Source organism: Nerophis ophidion, linkage group LG14 (assembly GCF_033978795.1).
Source record: "Nerophis ophidion isolate RoL-2023_Sa linkage group LG14, RoL_Noph_v1.0, whole genome shotgun sequence".
Lineage (NCBI taxonomy): Eukaryota > Metazoa > Chordata > Actinopteri > Syngnathiformes > Syngnathidae > Nerophis > Nerophis ophidion.
In genome coordinates this window covers 38,164,747-38,190,546 of record NC_084624.1, presented here as the reverse complement: position 1 = coordinate 38,190,546, position 25,800 = coordinate 38,164,747, and the positions used below count along the sequence as shown (strand labels likewise).

The following is a 25,800-nucleotide window of genomic DNA, read 5'->3' as shown; positions in this document are numbered from 1 at the left end:
ACCATTTTTGTATACTGATTTTGTCCTGTTTTTTATTTTGTATTAGCTTGGCTATATTGTTATACACACCACTATGTCAATATACTTCAGAGTTTAAAATAAATACATCTGTATTGTATTATTTATCCTGTCAGATATTGTATTATTGTGGTGGAAATAGAGAGTTTGTTACAACAGTTTTATTTACAAACCCCGTTGGGAAATTATGTTAAATGTAAATATAAACGTAATACAATGATTTGCAAATCCTTTTCAACCCATATTCAGTTGAATATGCTACAAAGACAACATATTTGATGTTCAAACTGATTAACATTTTTTGCAAATAATCATTAACTTTAGAATTTGATGCCAGCAACAAGTGACAAAGAAGTTGGGAACGGTGGCAATAAATACTGATAAAGTTGAGGAATGCGCATCAAACACTTATTCGGAACATCCCACAGGTGTGCAGGCTAATTGGGAACAGGTGGGTGCCATGATTGGGTATAAAAGCAGCTTCCATGAAATGCTAAGTATTTCACAAACAAGGATGGGGCGAGGGTCACCAATTTGTAAGCAAATTGTCGAACAGTTTTAGAACAACATTTCTCAACGATCTATTGCAAGGAATTTAGGGATTTTACCATCTAGGGTCTATAAAATGACCAAAAGGTTCAGAAAATCTGGAGAAATCACTGCTCGTAAGCGATGATATTACGGACTGTTGATCCCTTAGGAGGTACTGCATCAAAAACTGACATCGGTGTGTAAAGGATATCACCACATGGGCTCAGGAACACTTCATAAAACCACTGTCAGTAACTACAGTCGGTTGCTACATCTGTAAGTGCGAGTTAAAACTCTGCTATGCAAAGCAAAACCCATTTATCAACAACACCAATGAACGCCGCTGGCTTCGCTGGGCCCGAGCTCATCGAAGATGGACTGATGCAAAGTGGAAAAGTGCTTTGTGGTTTGACGAGTCCACATTTCAAATTATATTTGGAAACTGTGGACGTGTTGTCCTCCGGAACAAAGAGGAAAATAACCATCCGGATTGTTATAGGCGCGAAGTTCAACAGCCAGCATCTGTGATGGTATGAGGGTGTATTAGTGCCCAAGACATGGGTAATTTACACATCTGTGAAGGCACCATTAATGCTGAATGGTCTATACAGGTTTTGAAGCAACATATGTTGTCATCCAAGCAACGTTATCATGGATGCCCCTGCTTATTTCAGCAAGACAATGCCAAGCCACATGTTACAACAGCGTGGTTTCGTAGTAAAAGAGTGCGGGTACTTTCGTGGCCCGCTTGCAGTCCAGACCTGTCTCCCATCAAAAATGTGTGGCGCATTATGAAGCGTAAAATACGACAGCTGTTGAACGACTAAAGCTCTACATAAAACAAGAATGGGAAAGAATTCCACTTTCAAAGCTGCAACAATTAGTTTCCTCAGTTCTCAAACGTGTATTGAGTGTTGTTAAAGGAAAAGGTGATGTAACACAGTGGTGAACATGCCCTTTCCCAACTACTTTGGCACGTGTTGCAGCCATGAAATTCTAAGGTAATTATTATTTGCAATAAAAATATGTTTATGAGTTTGAACATCAAATATCTTCTCTTTGTAGTGCATTCAACTGAATATGGGTTGAAAAGGATTTGCAAGTCATTGTATTCCGTTTATATTTACATCTAACACAATTTTCCAACTCATATGGAAACAGGGTTTGTACTCATAATCAGATGGTGCAAAGTTGGATTGAGTCGATATGAATTCAGACAATGTCTCATGAGACGAAAGATGGTGCCTCTCGTGAAAGACTTAAGAAAGAGCGCACACCAGGCTTGGTCTTCCCTTCTTATTTATACGCTCCCTGATGGCCTGATTGTAGCATAACAACTTATGTAACTGTCCAATGTTCAACTATCACCCCACAACAGAACTAGCACTTGGTCAGGGTGACTTGACCTCTTCTGTCGTGTCCCTCGCTATGCGCACTTGGTCAGGGTGACTTGACCTCTTATGTCGTGTCCCTCCCGATGCATTCAGTTTAGAGGTAACCCTAAGACAGAAATTTTCCACTACATGATCTAAAATAGAGAACCATTCAAATTTCTGTAGACATATTAGGTATATTTGTGTAACAGGGTCAATTATGTCATGTAAATAATGTATTTTATCACTCGGCCATTCTAAAAAGAAATTACTGTGTTATAAACTGGGACAGCCTTCACACATTTGCAGACTTAAAAGTGGCCTATAAAGTACTGCATGAATTGGCTCCAAATCCACTGGCAGAGTTCATCAGCCAAAGAAACAGCAGTGACATGTCACTCGGGACTATGTCAGAGGTGACTGTTCTATTCCTCTGTGCAGGAGCACTTTCAGTAAGTCGGCCTGGTCAGTAAGAAGCGCAAATGTGTGCAACTCCGTACCTGAGGAGGTTAAACTGGTGACAACTAGGGTTGGGTATCGAGTATCGATTGGAACCGGGACTAACTTTCCGATTCTCCCGAAATCGTTCAAAAGTTTAAATTTCCATTCCTAGTTTTGATACCCAGTCCACCGACCGGAAGAAGAAGCCGCTGAACACCAACGAAGAAGCGCCCACCGGCGGAAGTGTTAGCATAGTTGTCTATGCAGCCGAGTGAGTCAGTCAGGCATGGATAGCGGGCGTCAGTGGTCGAAAGTGTGGCTTTATTTTACAAAAAAAAATGAAATATCGGCGAAATGTAACACGTGCGACAGGACTGTTTCGTGCTCAGGAGGGTGCATGTCGAACATGATGAAGCACCTCCGAGTTCATGGAGTACAAATAAATGCGTGTCCCGTCTTCGAGGCCCTGCGCCGACCGTCCTCCTCTACCTCTTCGTCTGGCTCTGGCTCCGGCTCCCAGCCTGGCACCTCGGTGACTGCACTGCAGTCCAAATCCGGTAAGTAAAACCATATATATGCAATAAATAATGTGTTTTGCGCCAACGTTGAGGCAGCTAACAAATTAGCCTGCGTATTTTTTCATAGACAGGCTCCGGGATGTGCTCAGCGTACTCCGTTCACCGTAGCGGCAATGGGGAAGATGTCGGTGCCACAGACGGAAGAGTGCCACAGAAAGGTCACTGCGCACATAGTCAAAAGACTGCATCCCTTTTCAGAGGTGGAATCGCCGACATTTGGGTTAGTTAAGCAATAACGTTAGAGCTAAGCTAATTGATACTGGGCAAAATAGTAACAGCAACATTACATGTGTGTTTATGTTTGCAGGGATATGGTGAAAACTCTCAACCCAAAATACATACCACCTTCCAGGGACTACGTGTCAAACACATTGATCCCGGCATGGTACGAGAAGAATCGAGAATCGTCAGGAATCGGAATCGAAACAAAGAATCGGAATCGTTCGAATTCAAACGATACCCAACCCTAGTGACAATTGTAGAATAATTATATATATTATCATCATAATTATATGCTTAAGGGCCGTTACTATAAAGTATTTTAATGAGTGTACAAAGCCTCATGTCAATTAATGAGTGTACAAAGCCTCATGTCTGAGAGTTCAGAGTTGTCTGAGAGTTCAGAGTGTACCAAACATACAGGAAACGTCCTGACCTCAATTTGGCTCAGTGTGCCAAACACTGCACCTACAGGAAACAGATGTTTGAACAATAACGAACATAACAGGAAACCAAGCAAACACTGCACATACAGGAAACAGATGCTTGAGCAACAACCAACATAACAGGAAACCAAGAGTAGTTCCTAGACACGAAACACATAGCAACAGACGTCAGTCCGTAGACTGACCAATCAGATAACTACTGGCACAGTGTATACAAGCTGCTGTACAACAAACTCTCAGACAGATCGCTTTGGGTTTTACTGGTACTGCTGTTCAAGTGTACTATACGATCTCCGCTCTCTGCAGACTGCGTTCAATAAAATACTTCTACTTGACTCAACTTCTGCCTCATCGAATTGTTTTCCTGCTCCCGGCCCGGGTGAGACGGCACTAAAAATGTGTCTCAACAGAGTTCAGAGTTGTCTGAGAGTTCAGAGTGTACCAAACATACAGGAAACGTCCTGACCTCAATTTGGCTCAGTGTGCCAAACACTGCACCTACAGGAAACAGATGTTTGAACAATAACGAACATAACAGGAAACCAAGCAAACACTGCACATACAGGAAACAGATGCTTGAGCAACAACCAACATAACAGGAAACCAAGAGTAGTTCCTAGACACGAGACACATAGCAACAGACGTCAGTCAGTAGACTGACCAATCAGATAACTACTGGCACAGTGTATATAAGCTGCTGTACAACAAACTCTCAGACAGATCGCTTTGGGTTTTACTGGTACTACTGTTCAAGTGTACTATACGATCTCCGCTCTCTGCAGACTGCGTTCAATAAAATACTTCTACTTGACTCAACTCCTGCCTCCTCGAATTGTTTTCCTGCTCCCGGCCCGGGTGAGACGGAAAGTGCGTCTCAACAATTTTGGGGCTCGTCCGGGATACAGGGAGTTGTGAGGAAAACATCGAGAGGACCATTCGGACCTAAACATTTTCTTCATGGACAAAGGACAAAGACACTAGCCGGCACTTACAAATAAGGTAAGCAGAAACCTGTTAAAACAAATTCTGCATATTGGAAACTACTAAAATAGTGTCCTGTCCTATGTACTTGTAAGAAAACATAAAAACTAAAAGAGTCAGTAGAAGTGTAAATCTAAAATAACTTCGATACAGGAGGAATACACAGTAACATCGAGAGTGGCGTAACTCCACCTGAGATCCGACGGGGTCCAGGAGCGGTTAGTACCGCGGGTGGGTTAGAGTCCCGGGGGTTGAGGTCCCTAAATTCTAGTTGTTGTTACGATATGAAAACTCCAAAAACGTTTGGGAAAATAGGTTTATAAACCTTGGAGGGATTGAAATATCGCTGTATAAAACTCCTCAAAACAACAAAATAGGTTGTTTTACGTGGGAAAAATGAGGGGAGTAGAAAAATACAGTCGAAGGAAACTGTAGTTGAAAACAGAGACTGAGTAGTCTTTCGATAACACAACTTTAAGCTAAAGAAAATACTGTGTGGGTATCGAATGTGTATGTGACACTAACTTTGTGTGTGTATTTTAAGTGTTGTTAAGGTAAGAAGGGAGGTGGAGAGAATAAGACTCTGAGTAAATCGTTGTGTGAATACTCGTGTGCTGGGTCTGCGGCTGATGAACTGACGGGATACCTAACGGTGTAAACGAACGTCGTTCATTCGCTACAGTTTAGGGCAGGGTGGGCGGTGAATACCGTCCATATCTGACCAACAGACACGCAGCGAGGGCTAAATCACCCAGTTGATAAGCGAGACATCTTATCTTTGGAGTAAACGCTGTGGTTTTTGTGATAGGACACCCAGTGGGAGACCGGACCGACCTTTAGGGCCGGCCTAGAAGCTTGTCTCTCAGAGAACCGCAGTGGGCTAACGCAGCTATCTCCGGGAAGATTGTTGTCGCAATAAAACTGTGGAGCTCAGAGTCTAGTTAAAAAATGGAAGGAGAGTTTGATAGAGAAATAGATGATGATGGATGGGGCCCGGTCAGCCCATATGTCACCCTATTGACCCAAATTGGATCCACAGCTAATGCCCTAGCTGCCACATCAAAGCCAACAGATAAAGAGAAGAAAGTAACAAAAGCAAAACAAAAATTAGAACAACTTATTCAGGACATGGGGAAAACATTGGAACATATAGGGCCCTTAGGACAATTGATACTTGATAAGATGAACACAGCCGCTGTAAAGAGAGATGAAGCGGAAGAGCAGGGAAAGATTGCAGGTTTGTTGCAGAACTCCAGTTGGAGGAAAAAGGAGCGCGACTGGAAGAGGGAGCGACGGGAGTGGGCTGAACTGTTGATCTGCTGGCAAAGCACCAAACATCTGCACCAAAAGGAGCTTCACTCCAAATCGGTAACTGCACCTCATGTCCCCACATATCCTCCACCCTATGCGCCTCCAACCCACGGCATGTATCCCACATTTTACATTGAAAAAGGCACACTGAACATTGATCCGCCTGGCGGTCACGTAACCGACAAAGAATGTAGCTCGGACAAAATCTCGCTGCGCTCCATTAAATCCTCTACACCTGCGATGGTCTCACTGCCATTTCCACCGGCTCCTCCCTTATCAGCTGTAGGTAAACCACCTCAAACTATTGTAGTAACTGAGTCCGAGGAGGCTGGGTACACTGAATTTATGGATGGACAACTCAGAGAGAGATTTAAAGAAAAACAAGAAAGGTTTTCACAAGAGGCAGAAAGACAAGCTGCAGAAATGAAAACTTTCCTCCAAGACCAGGTAGAAAGCGCTAAAAAACAGTTAAGTGGTATTGCTTCCCTTAGAGATATAGGACAGTGGGAAGCAGATAAAGAGCAAGATCTCTTGATACAATTAGATGTCGAATTGAACCAGTTGGATCAGGCTTCGAGGGAAGGTCATGATAGCCGACATCTGTTGACAAGCCTGCTTGAGCAAAATGAAGGAACAGTAGAGGAAGCGATGGGTGTGTTAGACAGGCAGCGGGAAGAACGTCGACAACGCCGAGAGCTAATTGCTCCGGTGGCTGACTTATTAAGAAAGAAAAGAGCAGAAGACCCTACTGCAGATACGCACCCATATAACCTGAGGTCTGGCTGGCATGTTGCATCTGCGTACCCACTTGTGCCCACAGCTCAGGGACAAGTAGCCAGGTATAAACCATTCTCTTTTGGTGATGTGCAAGCAATGGTAGATAAATTACCTCCTGTAACCGATGGAGGAGGGCTGTGGATGAATAAATTAGACACCTTAACAGCCGGTCACACTCTGGCATTGGGAGATTTCCGCGCTGTTGCTGCTCGGTGCATGACCCAGACTAATCTTAGAGATGTAGAGACGGACGCAAAAACTCTAACACTGTCCGATGAGGTCAGATTCATCCAACTATGCACTGCTCTTGGTGCTGCAATGCGTAGTCATTTCCCACTGCCTAATTCAGCCGTTATGCCTAAAATTAGATGGGACCCCAAACAAAACCCCAGGCAGTTTTTATGTGAAGCCAAAGAGGCCTGGACCAATCAAACCGGCCAGTACCCCGGTAACACTGGGTCACAGGCTGAGTGGTTCCGACAAGCAGTTCTGAGTGGAGTGCCTGAGTCAGTGCAAACAGCCATGAAAAGTAACCCTGACATGTTAGGATGTCAACTTTGTACATGGGAGAAGCATCTCGTTCATCACCTTACCACGGCTCAAGACAAAACACAACAAGATGAGAAAGACTAAGCAGATTTGCAGGCACAATTACTGAAATTACAACTAGCCAAAGCTAGTGATGACTTAAACGACAAAAAGAAGGGCAAGAAAGATCAGGTCAAGGTTATGTCTCAAACTGTACAGCAGTGGGACGGCGATAACGTTCAGGAGTCTGGGACGCCACATTTCAGAAGAGGGGGAGGACAAAATAGGGGAAGGGGAGGCCCACGGGTTGGAGGAAGGAGAGGGTTTTCAGGGGGAAGGCCTCAAGGAGGAAACCAAGGCTGGTTCCTGTGTGGGGACTCCTCCCATTGGGTGAGGGAGTGCCCATATAACCCTGCTCAGTCACAAAGAGGGTTTCCACAGAGAGGAGGAGTTCAGAACCGGGGAGGAACACACCCTCCTCAGTCTCAAGGGAGAGGACCCGCACCACAGTTCCCCTTGTGGCAAGACACTGAGTGACACGCCCCACGGAGAAGCCCTGGACAGCACCTTACGGCAGAACCGGTGCTGTCAGTGACAGTAAATCAGGACTTGCTGCCTTTCTTAGTGGATACCGGTGCTACCGTCTCCACTATCAAGACTGTGGAAAAGAAGCTGCTTACATCAGACGTCATAACAGTCATGGGTTTCTCTGGGGTTCCTACTACGCTGCCTTACACCAAGCCTCTCACAACAAGGCTTGGCAATCAGACTGTGTTGCATCCTTTCATCTACTCCCCTGAGGTACCTTCCAACCTGCTGGGGAGAGACCTCCTGACTCGATTGGGGGCTACTATTCTCTGCTCGCCTGACGGACTAACAGTCTCATTCCCTGATGGAACATCTCTACCCTGCGCCAGTATTGAGTCTTCACATTCAAGCCAATACATGATTCAGCCAGTTGCAGACAGATCGGCTGACATCTACTGGGGTCTCCTACACAGTGAAACTAGTGATAAAGGTGGAATCCTGTCGGCTTACCTGACTTGGAAACCCTGGATCTCCCAAATACACCCCTATGTGGCCCCTCCTGACCCTCCACATATGACATTGTTTTATGATAGAGAGGATACACAGTGGTATGAGGAACAGTTTAGCAGGGACATAGAGGGTACTAATTGGGCTCTTTCCACTAATAACATTTATGTGGCTCCCATAGGTGTAGCGGCAGAAGTTTCTCTCACCCCAGAACAACTACAGTGGTACATGATGAGTGACGAGGCTTCCCCCCATGTGTCTTTAGCCTTACATCCAGAGCACCAAGCCAAATAGCTGGCTTCTATAGTTAGAACAGCACAACTGCAAACTGATTGGCAGAGGGTTGGCTCTTCGTTGTGGTATTCACCCGCAACTCAAATCTACAAAATACAGGTTTCTTGCACTGACCACGCTCTCCTTGAACACGCTCAAATCTCCCGCCACCATGGCCGAGAGAAAACAGATCACCCCGAAGCACCATTGTTGTTAGATTCACTGCCTGACTCACTATGGTCCACTGGGCCCACGGATGTTGGCCTAGTCGACTGCCCCCCAGTTACTTTCAAGCTGAAAAATGACAACCCAGTGTGGGTGCCCCAATACCCAAGTAAAAAAAGACGCCAAAATCGGCATTGCAGATACCATTGAAGGTCTATTTGAAAAGGGGGTGTTGGTAGAAACATCCTCGGAATGGAACACTCCCATATGGCCCATTGAAAAGAAGGGCACTGGTAAATATCGCATGGTTCATGATCTGAGGGCCATTAACTCTGCGTTATGCACACAAACCATCCCTAGTTCCCAACCCTTACGTTGCGTTGACTAATCTTGATCCTAGCCACCAATGGTTCACCTGTATCGACCTCACTAATGCATTTTTCTGCCTACCACTAGCCGAAGAATGTAGAAACATTTTTGCCTTCACCTACCGAGGGGTCCAACTGACCTATTCTCGTCTTCCTCAGGGATTTGCCCTATCCCCTGGCCTATTTAATCAGGTATTAAAGGATGTTTTGACGGATTGTGCTACCACCTGGAATAAAAAACATTGCACTAACTGAGGCGCACGGAGTGGGACATGTCGGGGCTGCACAGATGCAGAGAAACCTCGAAAATTGGTGGCACCCATTTTTGAAAGATATGTGTAAATATCATGTACATACTTGCCCTGAATGCACCATGTATAATGCACGACCAACAGTCAGACCGCATCCTGGACGTTTCCCTCTCGAGACGAAAACAGGGAAAGAAATCATCATAGATTACACAGCTATGGTGAACTCAGTAAAAGGGTACAGGTAAATGTTGGTATGTGTGGATGCGTATTCAGGTTGGTCAGAGGTACTCCCTACAAAAAGGGAAGACAGTAAGACAGTGGTGAAGTTTTTGGTAAACCAGTACATCCCCAGACATGGTTTTCCTGAGAAAATCCGATCAGATAATGGTACACATTTCAAAAACCATGATCTGCAAAAGGTTGAAGAAATACTGGGGTTGAAACACTCAAATCTAAATTGGCAAAAATCTGTGCACAGACCAAAATGAATTGGCTAGATGCGCTACCCCTTGCCCTCATGTCTGTTCGAAGCTCAATAAACCAAAGCACGGCCTTTACTCCCTTTGAGCTGACCACAGGCAGGAGGTTTCCAGGGCCCCAGTCCAAGCTTATTAGAATCAAAGGTGATGATCAGTCATTAACCCACACGCAGTATTTCCATGCTTTACAAGCCCTTGTTGCAGAGTATGCCAAGCAGGTGGGGGAGAGAAACAAGGAAGACACAGCGGCCCCACCAAGCACAGAGTGGGTCCTACTGAAGGTGCTCAAGCGAAAGTGGACCGAACCCAGGTGGACGGGTCCATATCGAGTGACTGAACGCATCTCGCATGCTGTTCGGCTGAACGGCAAGGGAGACACGTGGTTCCACTGGAGCCAGTGTGCAGCGGCGGACGCCCCTGCACGCACGTTGAGAGAGACACGTACCGAGTTACGTGAACAACAACAACGGGAGAAGACCACCAATCAACAAGGGGCAGAATAATCCCCTGGTGGCAACAGGGTGAGGTAGTCTACCCAAAATCCCTGTGGGAGGAGGTGAAATAGCGCTCCTCTCCTACACGTGGTGTGCCAAACCACCAACCAGATTCGTCGAGGGACCAAGAAGATCGTGACAACCATCGACCTCCTTATTCTCTGTTGGTTTGGGGTACTCATGGTCTTTCTTTGAGCCCTGATACATCTGTCCATCACGGGTACAACTCAAGTTTAAGGTGCCACTAAGTATTAGTACTTAGTCGAATTTACATATTATACAATGTTTTGATTTGTGATCTCTTTAATAGAGATCAAAAGGGGGATTAATGAGTGTACAAAGCCTCATGTCTGAGAGTTTAGAGTTGTCTGAGAGTTCAGAGTGTACCAAACATACAGGAAACGTCCTGACCTCAATTTGGCTCAGTGTGCCAAACACTGCACCTACAGGAAACAGATGTTTGAACAATAACGAACATAACAGGAAACCAAGCAAACACTGCACATACAGGAAACAGATGCTTGAGCAACAACCAACATAACAGGAAACCAAGAGTAGTTCCTAGACACGAGACACATAGAAACAGACGTCAGTCAGTAGACTGACCAATCAGATAACTACTGGCACAGTGTATATAAGCTGCTGTACAACAAACTCTCAGACAGATCGCTTTGGGTTTTACTGGTACTACTGTTCAAGTGTACTATACGATCTCCGCTCTCTGCAGACTGCGTTCAATAAAATACTTCTACTTGACTCAACTTCTGCCTCCTCGAATTGTGTTCCTGCTCCCGGCCCGGGTGAGACGGCACTAAAAATGCGTCTCAACAGAGTTCAGAGTTGTCTGAGAGTTCAGAGTGTACCAAACATACAGGAAACGTCCTGACCTCAATTTGGCTCCTATCCGGGAGGGACTCAAATTAAAGCCGCTGCTCCTTCACATCGAGAGGAGCCAGATGAGGTGGTTCGGGCATCTGGTCAGGATGCCACCCGAACGCCTCCTTAGGGAAGTGTTTAGGGCACGTCCAACCGGTAGGAGGCCACGGGGAAGACCCAGGACACGTTGGGAAGACTATGTCTCCCGGCTGGCCTGGGAACGCCTCGGGATCCCCCGGGAAGAGCTAGACGAAGTGGCTGGGGAGAGGGAAGTCTGGGTTTCCCTGCTTAGGCTGTTGCCCCCGCGACCCGACCTCGGATAAGCGGAAGATGATGGATGGATGGGTGTCGAGTCCACTCCCCCCTTTTCCCTCAGTCACAATGATGTAATAGGGATTTCCCTAATAAATACAGGAGGCACGCGGGCTGTTCTTTAGAACGTTGTTTGGATCTGTAACTAGAGTGCAGCCCAAAACACGTGTCTCCTCATGAGCTCTATTTAACCCTGTGTCTGCTTGGTTCCTTGGTTCTTGTCTGATTAATAGATGTCACCAGTGTTTCAACCTGACACAACTCACAAGGCCTTCACAAAAAAATTGAAAATGTGTCTTATCAACGCCTACAGCTGCCAGCACTAAAAGATGAGCCTGTTTTGATGCGAAGATAAATGTTATGTTGTGATGTTGTATTTTATTTTTTAACATATTGTGTAAGTATTATGTGCTTTTTTTCTTTCTGTCTTTCTTTCTTTTCTTATTCTTTTTTATGGTAATTTTACTGCCTTTTTTACATCATGGCCAGGGGACTACAGATGAAAACTAGCCTTCTGGGCTAATTCCGGTTTATTTAACCATGTGTAGTAATGTGTTTTATGAAATTGCATTGTCCCCTTTGAAATATACTAATCGAATTGAATATTTTATAATGTTTTATTATTGTTACAACTACAGAAAATGTGTAAGTTACACATGTAAATACCTGAAGGGTTGTTCGATGTTTTGTCAATGTGGAACCATTGTTTCGTTGTCCCTCCTACTGCAATGATTGTTGTGACACCTGTCTCTTTATCTGCGTTGGCCACGCCTTACTACTTCCTCTTTGTCCACACTAAAGGGAGAGGTAGGCGTCAATGCGACGACAGAAAAGTGCATTTATTGTTTCGGTAAGAACTTAAGTCCACTATTTCTTGTTTTGTCCTATTATATTTGTGTAGGGGCTCGACGATGCCAGACACGTTTTGACAACAATTGTATTTCCTGTATTGTCAGACACTAAAGTGTAGCTGAGCAGCAACCCCTGTAGGTCCATCCAGCTATTCATTTTTTACCGCTTGTTTGTTTGATTGCTTAAAACTTTTATTAGTAGATTGCACAGTACAGTACATATCCCGTACAATTGACCACTAATCCAATCCAATCCACTTTATTTATATAGCACATTTAAACAACAATAAAGTTTCCAAAGTGCTGCACAGCCATGTTAAAAACAATGTTAAAAAAACAATATTATGCTCCACCAATGACTGAATAAAAACAAAAAATGAATAAATATCAAACCAATACGTAAAAAAAACAATATAAAAACAAATATGATTAAAAACAATTTTAAAAGGTAAAATCAATTAAAACAGTAAAGTAGAAATCAAAGTGTATAAACAACACAGAGGACAGAGGACCACACAACTCACGTAGTGTTAAAAGCCAAAGAATCAAAGTGGCTCTTAAGACGAGACTAAATGGTAACACCCGCATAAGTTTTTCAACCTTTTTAAGTCGGGGTCCACGTTAATCAATTCATGGTAAGGGGCAACAGGGGGTGCTGGAGCCTATATCTTAGTTGTGTTCATTAAATACACAACGCAGAGGAAGAGACACACATGTATCAGATTGTTATTGCCGAATTTTCCTTGATATACTGTAGGATAGGAAAGAAAATCTGTTATATCACACTTACTGTTGCTTAGACCAGTGGTTCTTAACCTTTTTTCAGTGATGTACCCCCAGTGAACATTTTTTTAATTCAAGTACCCCCTAATCAGAGCAAAGCTTTTTTTGTTTGAAAAAAAGAGGTTAAGAAGTAAAATACAGCACTATGTCATCAATTTCTGATTTATGAAATTTTATAACAGTGCAAAATATTGCTCATTTGTAGTGGTGCTTCTTGAACTATTTGGAAAAAATATATATAAAAATAACTAAAAACTTGTTGAAAAAGAAACAAATTATTCTAATATAAATAAAGATTTCTACACATAGATGTAATCATCAACTTAAAGTGCCCTCTTTGGGGATTGTAATAGAGATCCATCTGGATTCATGAACTTAATTCTAAACATTTCTTCACAAAAAAAAAAAGTTTTTAACATCAATATTTATGGAACATGTCCACAAAAAATCTAGCTATCAACACTGAATTTTGCATTGTTGCATTTCTTTTCACAGTTTATGAACTTACATTCATATTTTCTTGACATATTATTCAATAAATATATTTAGAAAGGATTTTTAAATTGTTGCTATTTTTAGAATATTTAAAAAAAAATCTCACGTACCCCTTGGCTTACCTTCAACTACCCCCAGGGGTACGGGTACCCCCATTTGAGAACCATTGGCTTAGACCGTCTTCATCCTGGAATGGACTATATTGTTCTTCAAACACATAATAAAATACATCTAAGACGCTTAATGTGAAAATCGGCACGGACTTGGTGAGCCTTATTATAGATTAAATGAGTATAGGAGGAAACAATTCTCCTCTTTTCCCTTCACCTTATTCTATTTATTTATTGATAAAAAAAAAAAATTAACATAAAAAAAACACAAGATACACTTACATTTAGTGCACCAACCCAGAAAACCTCCCTCCGCCATTACACTCATTCACAGAAAAGGGTTGTTTATTTCTGTTATTAATATTCTGGTTCCAACAATATATGTCATATTGTCTGCAAGTGAAACAGTCCGTAAGCACATATGATTGTGTGTGCTGCTGGTCCACTAATAGTACTAACCTTTAACAGTTAATTTTACTCATTCTCATTAATTTCTAGTTTCTATGTAACTGTTTTTATAGTCCATCCATCCATTTTCTACAGCTTATTCCCTTTGTGGTCGCTGGTGCCTATCTCAGCTACAATCGGGCGGAAGGCGTTTTTATATTGATGTACTTTATTTTTTATTCAAGAAAATGTTTATATTGTTTTACTTGATTTTTTATGCAAGAAAATGTTTTGTTTATTCTATTTGTTTGCAAACATTGACTATAAACCAAAGAGCATGTACTGTAATTCTCACTGATGTCAATAAAATGAAAGAAAATTTCCACTCAGACATTTTATTCACCTTCGTTGTCATGACCACCAGGGGGCAGTCAGAGCGCACTCTTAAAAGCACAGTATACTTTTGTACTTTGCCAAGTGTGTCAATATAGTACTGTCCCACATTAATTACTGTCATTGTACATTTGCCTGAAAGAATACTGTTATATTTACCCTCTTTCTTTTCCCTGTTAATGTTGAATTGCAACCTCTCAAATTAGTCCCCTTCCCTTCCATCGTGGAGCCAAGATGGCGACAATTGAGTGTGCTGAGTGTCCGTCGGTGCACACTCACCTTTGTGAATATTATCCAGGTATTGACAGTGTGCTGCGTTTGAACATACTTCCGAGCGTGACTTACAACACCAAGTGAGAGTATAAAAGTGACTTAAAGGGGAACATTATCACAATTTCTAAGGGTTAAAACCAATAAAAATCAGTTCCCAGCGGCTTATTTTATTTTTCAAATTTTTTTTCAAAATTTTACTCCATCCATCCATCCATCTTCTTCCGCTTATCAGAGGTCGGGTCGTGGGGGTAGCAGCCTAAGCAGGGAAACCCAGACTTCTCTCTCCCCAGCCACTTCATCTAGCTCTTCCCGGGGGATCCCGAGGCGTTTCCAGGCCAGCCGGGAGACAAAGTCTTCCTAACATGTCCTGGGTCTTCCCCGTGGCCTCATACCGGTTGGACATGCCCTAAACACCTCCCTCTGGAGGCGTTCGGGTGGCAATTTTAAAAATTTTTACTCATTGAATATCCCGAAAAAAAGGCTTTAAAGTGCCTGATTTTCACTATCTGTATTTCCACCCGTCCATTTTCCTGTGACGTCACTGTGTGACGCCAATACAAACAAACGTGGCAGATAGAACAGAAAGATATAGCGACATTAGCTCAGATTCAGACTCGGATTTCAGCAGCTTAAGCGATTCAACAGATTACGCATGTATTGAAACGGATGGTTGGAGTGTAGAGGCAGATAGCGAAAACAAAATTTAAGAAACTGAAGCAATTGAGCCATATCACAACAGACAAAGGCAACGAGGACGAATTCGGCCATCACCTTCTAAACAACATTTGCATCTTTTGACCACTGGAGCAACTTAAATCCGTCGATTGCTATGTGTTTGTTTGGCATTAAATGTGGGTGGAGGGAAAGGCTGGATGCAAATTTAGCTACAAATGAGGCATAATGACAGCTAGCCTAAATAGCATGTTAGCATCAATTAGCTGGCAGTCATGCCGTGACCATATATGTCTGATTAGCACATAAGTCAATAACATCAACAAAACTCACCTTTCTGATTTCGTTGACTTTATCATTGGAAATGCATCTGCTTTGAGTGTCGCAGGATATCCGCAAATTCTTGCCATCTCTGTCGTAGGATAGCTGTCGTCGGTAAAATGTGCAGAACAAACGAGCGACTTTCGCATCTTTTGACCACTGGTGTACTTGAAACCGTCATTGGTATGTGTTTGGCATTAAATGTGGGTGGAGGGAAAGGCTGGATGCAAATATAGCTACAAATGAGGCATAATGATGCAATATGTACATACAGCTAACCTAAATAGCATGTTAGCATCGATTAGCATGCCGTGACTATTGATATGTCTGATTAGCACACTCCACGTAACAACTTGAATCTGTACCTGATCGTGTTGTTGCACCCTCAGACAACACACCGACGAGGCATGATGTCTCCAAGGTACGGAAAACAGTTGAAAAAACGGAAAATAACAGAGCTGATTTGACTTGTGTGTGTAATGTGTTTGAGAAAATGGCGAATTGCTCCCCGTTGTAACGTCACGGGTGAAAGGTCATTGCTCCGACAGCGAACACTTGAAAGGCTTTTAAATCGCCAAATTCACCCTTTTAGAGTTAGGAAATCGGTTAAAAAAAACATATGGTCTTTTTTCTGCAACATCAAGGTATAAATTGACGCTTACATAGGTCTGGTGATAATGTTCCCCTTTAAGTGTTAAGTACACAGGTTTAGACACCCCCTTTATGTAAAAAGCCAATCTCTCGTCATCCGGGCACAGATGGGGCCCCAGACACGAAGCAAGCTGCACTCTAACTGTCAATCATGAGGTCACACCCCCCTGTCTTAATGTTTTTAATTACAATATTTTTCATGAATATTGTCCTGTCACGTCAATCCTAAAAGTAGCCAGCAGGTGGCGTGAGAACGTGGTGCTGTGTTTAGTCCCCATGACGACAAGGACACCAGCAGGCGTCAATCTTCTTTGGTCGATTACTCCTGGTCTACCGCGCCCTCCTTCACTGGCACCGCTTTCTTGGTGTCGGAGACCACTTCGCTGTAGGCCACTCCCTGGGCCTGGGCATCCTCCTGGGTACCATCCTGGGCACCCTCCTGGGCCTCCTCTTGGGCCACCTCCTGGCCCTCGGCGACGGCGCGCTCCTTCTTGGTCTTGATGCGGAAGGTGTCCTTAGCGGGGGCCTTCTTGGCGATGTTCTCTTTGAGGCGTTCTCCGCTCTGCTTGATGCGTTCTCCCGCCTGGTGCATCTTCTCGCGCCGCTCGGGTGGCATGACCTTCTCTCCCAGGTTGTGGAACTTGGTGCCCAGGTTGTCTTTGGTCTTGCTCATGTTCTCTTTGGAGAAGGCGGCTTTTAGGGTCTCAGAGCTCTTCACCATGGACTTCTTAAAGCGGGCCGCTCGCGAGGGGTCCGCCTCTTCCATGCTCAGATACTCCTCGTCCGAGGAGAGGTCGGCTGGAACGTCGTAGGCGTCGGCCTCCATCTCCAGAGCCTCCAGGCCCACCGCCTTTGGACCCTTGGTGATCGCTACTGATGGAACCTCAGCATCCCCCTGAAGACATCATCATCATCATCATCATCATCATCATAAGAGATCTTCTATAGCAGGTATTCTCAAACAGTTGCATGTATGTAACACGGGCGCCATCTAGTGGTACGCCAAAGAAATCACAATTTAATATTCCTGTATTTCTGTTCAAAATGTGTAATGTTACAGTGGCCAAAAATATTCAATATACTTTGAAAAAAAAAAAAAACCTTTATAATTAAAACTTGGACGCACTATGCTACTGTATTTTAATGTTAGTCATTACAGTGGTACTTATTTTCCTGATATCGTACTTGGTGAAAAAAGTTTGACAACCTATATGTATTATTTTATTTCACCTCTAAACTGCCATCTACAGGCCACATTGGACAATACACCAAAATCTTGCCTCAGAGGAAGTGATCGCTATGACGACCACAGCCGTCCCTCGCCACATCGCCTTTCCAATATTGAGGCTTCACCACATCATATTTGTTTTTTGGCATATTGTACAACATTTTGAAGTGAATTAATTAACGCATATGTTTTGTTTAGGGTGAAGATTTACATCCAACTTGGAGAAGGCAAACCTCCAAGTTTAATTAAATAGTGGTATTTCAGTTTGAGCATATAATAAAATAAGGCCCCTTAGTTTGATATCCGCAGGTGGATTGGATCACTTCTTGTAGGAAAAGAGGCTCTAATAGGGACTTTGTAATGCAAAAGTGATAGCCTTATCCTTGAGAAAAGACTACCTGTCTTGCTTAATGCCAACATTTAAGTTAAGTGGTATTTCAGTTTGAGCACATAAGATAAGGCCCCTTAGTTTGATATCTGCAGGTGGATTGGATCACTTCTCGTAGGAAAAGAGGCTCTAATAGGGACTTTGGAATGCAAAAGTGATAGCCCTATCCTTGAGAAAAAAACTACCTGTCTTGCTTAATGCCAACATTTAAGTTAAAGTTAAAGTACCACTGATAGTCACACACACTAGTTGTGGTGAAATTACTCTCTGCATTTGACCCATCTCCTCGTTCCATCCCCTGGGAGGTGAGGGGAGCAGTGAGCAGCAGCGGTGGCCGTGCTCGAGAATCATTTGTGGTGATTTAACCCCAATTTCAACCTTTGATGCTGAGTGCCAAGCAGTTATGACTTAACGCAGTTGTTTTCCAGACACTTACAAACATCTCCTTTTATGGTCAGGATGTGCTCTCCTGACTTAGCACACACTCACACAGAGACATGAAGGAGGAATTTAAAGTTAAAGTACCAATGATTGTCTCACACACACACTAGGTGTGGTTAAATGTGTCCTCTGTATTTGACCCATCCCCTTGTTCACCCCCTGGGAGGTGATGGGAGCAGTGAGCAGCAGCGGTGGCCGCGCCCAGGAATCATTTTTGATGATGTAACCCCCAATTGCAATCTTTGATGCCGCGTGTCAAGCAGGGAGGTAATGGGTCCCATTTTTATAGTCTTTGGTATGACTCGGCCAGGGTTTGAACTCACAACCTACCGATCTCGGGGCGGACACTCTAACCACTGAGCCACTGGCTCCTCCAGGTCAGGGGAGACCTAGCTTTTTGACTTTCTCCCCCAGGCGCTGCAGCCCTGAATAATGACGCTCGCTTGTAATAAAGCAACTTTTTGTTCAGTAAAGCGTCCCCGATGTCTCTTTAGATCCCGCCGAACTGCCGTGTCGCCCTTCTGTCCGGATGAAGACGACAAGACCAGAAATAAACTTCAATTTCTACTCTAAATTAAGAATTTTGAAGCATAAAAATGGCTTAATAAACTAAAAATATCACTACGGCAACAAACCTATCAGAGCACGCTGTTTTAGTATGGAGGCCACTGATTGGCTCAGACAGGTGGGGCGCTTTAGCTCGGTTGGTAGAGTGGCCGTGCCAGCAACTTGAGGGTTGCAGGTTCGATTCCCGCTTCCGCCATCCTAGTCACTGCCGTTGTGTCCTTGGGCAAGACACTTTACCCACCTGCTCCCAGTGCCACCCACACTGGTTTGAATGTAACTTAGATATTGGGTTTCACTATGTAAAGTGCTTTGAGTCACTAGAGAAAAAGCGCTATATAAATATTCACTTCACAGCATTAGTATGTTGAATTAAAATGTAAAGGTGACAAAAGGGTTTCCTTTCATGTCTAAGGAGATCTTATAATGTTGGAAAACATAAGAAGGTCGTAACCGTTTTTTATGCTCTAGCTAGGAAAATAGTTTATGTATAATTAATGATACCTATTTCAGGGAAATTGATTGATGGCGATCATGTCTGGAACCAATTAAAAGCGATAAACGAGGGATTAATGTACAGCTTTGTTTCAGGAGTAAATTATAAACAGGCAGCATCTTTATGAGAGACCTTGTGTGACAGTTTGACCCCACACTGTCACCGTTTGACCTTTGGCTTCCTCTCAAACCATGCACATTGTTTTTTTAGTCAGTGGAAAGCATGCTCAACAAACAAATTGTAACCTCTTACTCACCATGGCGCTGAATGTTTGGCTGAAAGAGTCAGGGTGGGGCTGAGGGCGTTATGTAAGTGAGCACACCTGCCTTGACTAATTAGGCCTAATTTGGGGCAAACCATGATTGTTAGGAGCTGGGTGTTGAAGAGGGACACTGGACATTTGAAAGTTGTGTTGTCTAAGCCTGAATACACTGTGTACAAAAATGACTGCTTTAAAAATGCAAGAGTACTATGTGAATACTTTTTAGACATGTGATGGTTATTTATGGTGTAATTTACAAAAGATGTGTTTTTTCTTAATTTCCCCTGTCAAATTGGTCCCAGCTAGTGGGTGGAGCTATGGGCTATTTTAGTGGGGAAAATGCCATTTTTCTGTCCTGAGCAAGAATTTCGCTCTGCATCAAACATCTACTGAGGTGATTATTTTTGATGAGATTATGTTGTGTGGTAACCGGTTAACTGAGTTTTGGTGATTGCTAATTTATTTTGCTAAATCTGTTTTATTTAATTCTTTACTTTGATATATTTGATGTTTGACCTTTGATTGTGAATATATGTATTTTGATATAATGGATAATTTACATTTTGATTATTTTTAATATGTTATATCCCACTTCCAAAGACATGCACCTGGGGATAGGTTGATTGGCAACACTAAATTGGCCCTAGTGTGTGAATGTGAATGTTGTCTGTCTATCTGTGTTGGCCCTGCGATGAGGTGGCGACTTGTCCAGGGTGTACCCTGCCTTCCGCCCGATTGTAGCTGAGATAGGCGCCAGCGCCCCCCGCGACCCCACAAGGGAATAAGCGGTAGAAAATGGATGGATGGATGGGTGTGAATGTGAGTGTGAATGTTGTCTGTCTATCTGTGTTGGCCCTGCGATGAGGTGGCGACTTGTCCAGGGTGTACCCCGCCTTCCGCCCGATTGGATATATGAAATGTATATATATATATATATATATATATATATCTCCATCCATTTTCTACCGCTTATTCCCTTTTGGGGTCGCGGGGGGCGCTGGCGCCTATCTCAGCTACAATCAGGTGGAAGGCGGGGTACACCCTGGACAAGTTGCCACCTCATCGCAGGGCCAACACAGATAGACAGACAACATTCACACTCACATATATATTTCGAATATAAATGTAGTATATATCAGTGGTCCCCAACCTGTTTGTATCCGCGGACCGGTCAACGCTTAATAATTTGTCCAGCGGCCCGGGGGGGGGGGGGGGGGGGGCTCCTTTTTTTTTTTCTTTCTTTGTCATGAAAAAGGGACATTTTTGTCATGAAAAAGGAAGGTTTTTGTGGTTGGTGCACTAATTGTAATTGTATATTGTTTTTTATGTTGATTTATAAAAAAATAATATATAATATTATTATTATTTATTTTTTTTTAAATAAAAATTAATAAATTCTTCTGCGGCGCGATACTAATCGGGCCGCAGCCCAGTGGTTGGGGACCACTGCTATATATAATGTACGATACTAATATTGTCTTTATTACTGTTACATATTGTGGGTGCTTTGTCTTCCTGTTGTTCACCTTGACACTTTTCTGGATTTTCCATAAATGTTTGTAAAATGTTACCACAGCGTGCCTTGCTATCCTTGATTTGAAGTCCGGTTTGCAAAGGTTACATTACCTTCACCCGAGGCGGGGTGTGACACCTTGACATGTTATCAGTTAGCATTGACAAGCTACCCAGCAGGCACAAGACATTGATCCAACTTTGATAATACATACATGTCCTTTTTTAAAAGTTTAAAACAATGTTGCAAAATAGTTGTATTTGTTAATGGGTATTTTTTTAATTCAGACCGCATGGATGTCCAATTTTGGATCCACGTTGTTGGTTGGGAAATGACCAAACGTCAATGGTCAAATCAACGTCAGAACCCAACATTGATTTAACTTTGTCAAAAAGCATATTGTTTCAATGTCAGGACCTAAACAAGTTCTTAACGTCGTTTTAATCTCCTGTGTGCTGGCTCATGGTAGATTTCGAGTGCAATACGTCCGACACTGTTATTACTCCGGTACTCTTGTCTTGTTCTGTACAGTGTTTGTATGTTTATAGTGTTTTCTATATTGTACAGCAGGGGTCGGGAACCTTTTTGGCTGAGAGAGCCACTAAGCCAAATATTTTAAAATGTATTTCCGTAAGAGCCATATAATTATTTTTTTTTTACACAGAACAAAACTAAATGTGTGCATTTTTAAGTAAGACCAACATTTCTAGAGTATAATAGGTCTCTTATTCTTTGTATTAACATTGTTATTCTCGAGCTAACTGTGGAGGAGGCGTGGCCTGCGGGCCTGCAGCGAACTGGGGTGTGCCAGGACCAGCCTCGAAATCAGCGACAGGTGCGTAGATGGCCCACCTGGGCCTTGTTGTCTAATCACCTGCCGCTCTGTTATAAGCAGCAGCCAGGAGGAGAGACGGGGTTGGGGATGGAGCCAGAGCGTGAGCGAAAACTAAAGAGAAAAATACAATTGCTGGAAAGCAACTGAGAGACTTATTGAAAAATAAAACAATATTGTGACCCTGAAACAGGCTCTCTTGTTGGTCCATGGTAGTCTGACAAACCCCACGAGGGCAAGCCCCACACTAACCAAGAATAAATAAATTTCTTACCATTAACGCAAATTCTTGAACGGGTGCGGTAGAAAACAAATGGATGGATTAAAAATGCATGAGAATGTTTTATATTTTGAACATTATTTTTAACACTGTGATTACAAGTGGAATCATTCATTACTTATCATATTAAGCAATGTCAGCTAAGATTTATCTGAGAGCCAAATGCAGTCATCAAAAGAGCCACATCTGGCTCCGGAGCCATAGGTTCCCTACCCCTGTTGTACAGGATTGCTTATTTTTATTGAATAGTAGTCTATTTCAATTGTTAGTTTTTCCTTTGTTACCTCGTGTTATTTATTGTTAGCCCGTATTTGTTCCCACTACTGCACCTTAAACTGAAGTCTTTAATCTCTAATGCAAATATAATGACAAAGTCCATTTTATTCTATTTGACATGCTAATGGCGGTAAAGCTAGCTGACCGCTGGCCAGCTGAATTGTTTACTTTAGTTTTGTGAATAAAGTTGTTGCTAATTCGAGCTAAATGTCCCGATCTGTGATTGGCTGCGGTGATGCTGGCAGACAGGTGACGGGGGCCGGGAGTGAGGTGGGGGGGTGTCTGTCATAGTGATCTGCGAATAGAACTTGATGTCAAAAATACACAGCAGCTGTCAACTTTACTCTTGTTGGTTGTTTCCATGTCAACCACATTTAAGTAGAAAAACATCTAACTAGAATTCGCTTAGGGGATTTAAGTCCTCATCCAAGGTCTAAACGTTCTCATTTCAATGCTTTTCAGGAACCCTTTTTATGACAGGTCACCAAACTAAGTAATGACGTCATTTTTGAAGAGCAGGCGAACTTTGACCTATGGAAAACAATGTTTTTAACGAGCTAACGAACATTGGAGAGACGCTTCTCCGATCTCTAATGTAAGAAGAATGAGAACTTCGAGAAACTTCTTTCTAGGCGACGCCATCACTTCCTGTCTTTTATAATATGACACCGGGTTCTCCTGGACTTGGACATGGAAGAAACCTCGGTTAGCCGGGCTTTTGTTTAGGAAAGGACAAAGGGAGCTACCTGGTAGATGACCACCCTGAACTTGTTCCTGGTGAGCAGCTGGTCCTGGGCGCTCTCCACCTTCTTGACGCGCACGTTCTGCTTGTCCACACGCGCTCGGACTTCCTTGACGTTGGCGCTGACCTTGCGCGTCTTCTGCAGGAGTTTGTCCACGCAGGCGCTGGCGTCGGCGTGGTCCTTGGCCAGCTTCAGGACGTCCCCCTGGACGCTCCTGATGCTGTCATCCAGCTCCAGCTGCCGCTCCTCCATGCGGCGCTGGCCTGCCTGCACGTTGTCGATGATGCCGGCCACGCGCTCCAGCAGAGACAGGATGCTGAGGGCACTGATGGGGTTCCCGTCCTCGTCCTCCATCCCCGCGATCTCCAGCTTCTCCTGAACCCCGTATTTCACCTGATCCATCCTGCTTGCTGCTCGAGGCTCGCCTGCTTTTAGGAATGAGCGGCCAGGAGAGTCCGCCGCAAGGACCTGCCTGGACGGGCCGCGAGGAACGGGGAGGACTCCGCCCCAGCGCCCCAACCCTTGTTAAAAAAGGGAACGCGATGCAGGCTTGGCTAAAAATACAAATCTGTAAGGAGACACTTTGGGAATGATGGACATCCAAACCCGCGTCCTACTAAGCAGCTGACTAAATGAATGTCAACTATTTCACTTAAGACTCCCCAAGAGACCAGCTCGTTTATTCTGGAATATTTGTCTTCTAAAAGGACGTCTTGTTCTCCTTTCAGCATGCTTAGACTTGGACTGTACAGCAAGCTGTGGCCAAAGGTCATGTGACCAACACATGTCACCTAGCAACAACACACACACTCACACAAGTAGACGCCCAGATTTAGCAGGATGCGCCCCCCAGAGGAATAAAAGCATTTGGGGACCTCTTCTTTACACGCTCAGCAGAGGGCGGAGTCCACTCGCGTCTAACAGGTAGACCAGTGGTGTCAAACTCATTTTAGATCAGGGGCCACATGGAGAAAAATCGACTCCCAAAAATCACGGCAAGATAACTTAAAAATAAAGACAACTTCATGTTTGCTTTGTTTAAAAATAGAAGCACATTCTCAAAATGTACAAATCATAATTACATACATATACACATCTTTTAAAAGCCTACTGAAATGAGATTTTCTTATTCAAACGGGGATAGCAGGTTCATTCTATGTGTCGTACTTGATCATTTCGCGATATTGCCATATTTTTGAAAGGATTTAGTAGAGAACATCGCCGATAAAGTTCGCAACTTTTGGTCGCTAATAAAAAAGCCTTGCCTTTACCGGAAGAAGCAGACAATGTGCGCGTGACGTCACTGGTTGTAGAGGTCCTCACATCCTCACATTGTTTACAATCAGCCACCAGCAGCTAGAGCGATTCGGACCGAGGAAGCGACAATTTCCCCATTAATTTGAGCGAGGATGAAAGATTCATGGGTGAGGATAGTGAGAGTGAAGGACTAGAAGAAAAAAAAAAGACAAGGGCAGTGGGAGCGATTCAGATGTTATTAGACACATTTACTAGGATAATTCTGGAAAATCCCTTATTTGTTATTGTGTTACTAGTGTTTTAGATTAGATTAGATAGTACTTTTTTAGTGAGATTATATAGTCAAACCTGAAAGTCGGAGGGGTGTGGTGACCGCCAGTGTCTCTGAGGGAAGCCATGGAGGAGCCAAGAAAGTCGCAGCTGCCTCTTTGACAGCTGCAGGAAGAACGACACAAGCTCCACTCATGTTTACGGTAAGAGACGACTTATTACCACAATTTTCTCACCGAAACCTGCCGGTAGAGAACCATGTTTGCTTGACCGCTCTGTTCCATATTAAAGCTTCACAACAAACAAAGAAACACCGGCTGTGTTTGTGCTGCTACAGCCGGCTGCAACACACAGCTTTCCACCAACATCGTTCTTTTTTGGAGTCTCCATTATTAATTGAACAAATTGCAAAAGATTCAGCAACACAGATGTCCAGAATACTGTGTAATTATGCGATAAAAACAGACTACTTTTAGCCGTGAGTGGTGCTGGGAGAACATGTCCGCTACCACCGGTGACGTCATGCATCACCATCATCATTCCGCAACGTTTTCAACTGGATACCTCGCGGGAAATTTAAAACTGTAATTTAGTAAACTAAAAAGGCCGTATTGGCATGTGTTGAAATGTTAATATTTCCTCATTGATATATAAACTGTCAGACTGCGTGGTCGGTAGTAATGGGTTTCAGTAGGCCTTTAATAGTATTCTATCTTTATTTGTCGTTATTTATACTTTAACCTAGTCAGTGGCCTAGTGGTTAGTGTCTGCCCTGAGATCGGTAGGTTGTGAGTTCAAACCCCGGCCGAGTCATACCAAAGACTATGAAAATGGGACCCTTTACCTCCCTTCTTGGCA

At 43.5% G+C, this 25,800-nt stretch overlaps 2 protein-coding genes across 2 annotated transcripts; one reads left to right on the top strand and one right to left on the bottom strand.

Annotated features, from left to right (window-relative positions):
- The first annotated feature begins 1,674 nt into the window (after positions 1-1,674).
- On the top strand, positions 1,675-11,029 carry LOC133568629 (uncharacterized). Its single transcript, XM_061920686.1, has 3 exons — positions 1,675-2,920; positions 3,009-3,161; positions 3,249-11,029. The coding sequence occupies exon 3, from the start codon at positions 5,536-5,538 to the stop codon at positions 7,306-7,308; it is 1,773 nt and encodes a 590-aa protein (XP_061776670.1). The 5' UTR covers positions 1,675-2,920; positions 3,009-3,161; positions 3,249-5,535; the 3' UTR covers positions 7,309-11,029.
- Positions 11,030-16,559: 5,530 nt separating this feature from the next.
- cavin4a (caveolae associated protein 4a) lies at positions 16,560-23,925 on the bottom strand. The gene is made up of 2 exons (XM_061920709.1): positions 23,419-23,925; positions 16,560-17,287 (listed from the first exon to the last, which is right to left on the bottom strand). The coding sequence occupies exons 1-2, from the start codon at positions 23,815-23,817 to the stop codon at positions 16,712-16,714; spliced, it is 975 nt and encodes a 324-aa protein (XP_061776693.1). The 5' UTR covers positions 23,818-23,925; the 3' UTR covers positions 16,560-16,711.
- Between the last annotated feature and the right edge of the window lie 1,875 nt (positions 23,926-25,800).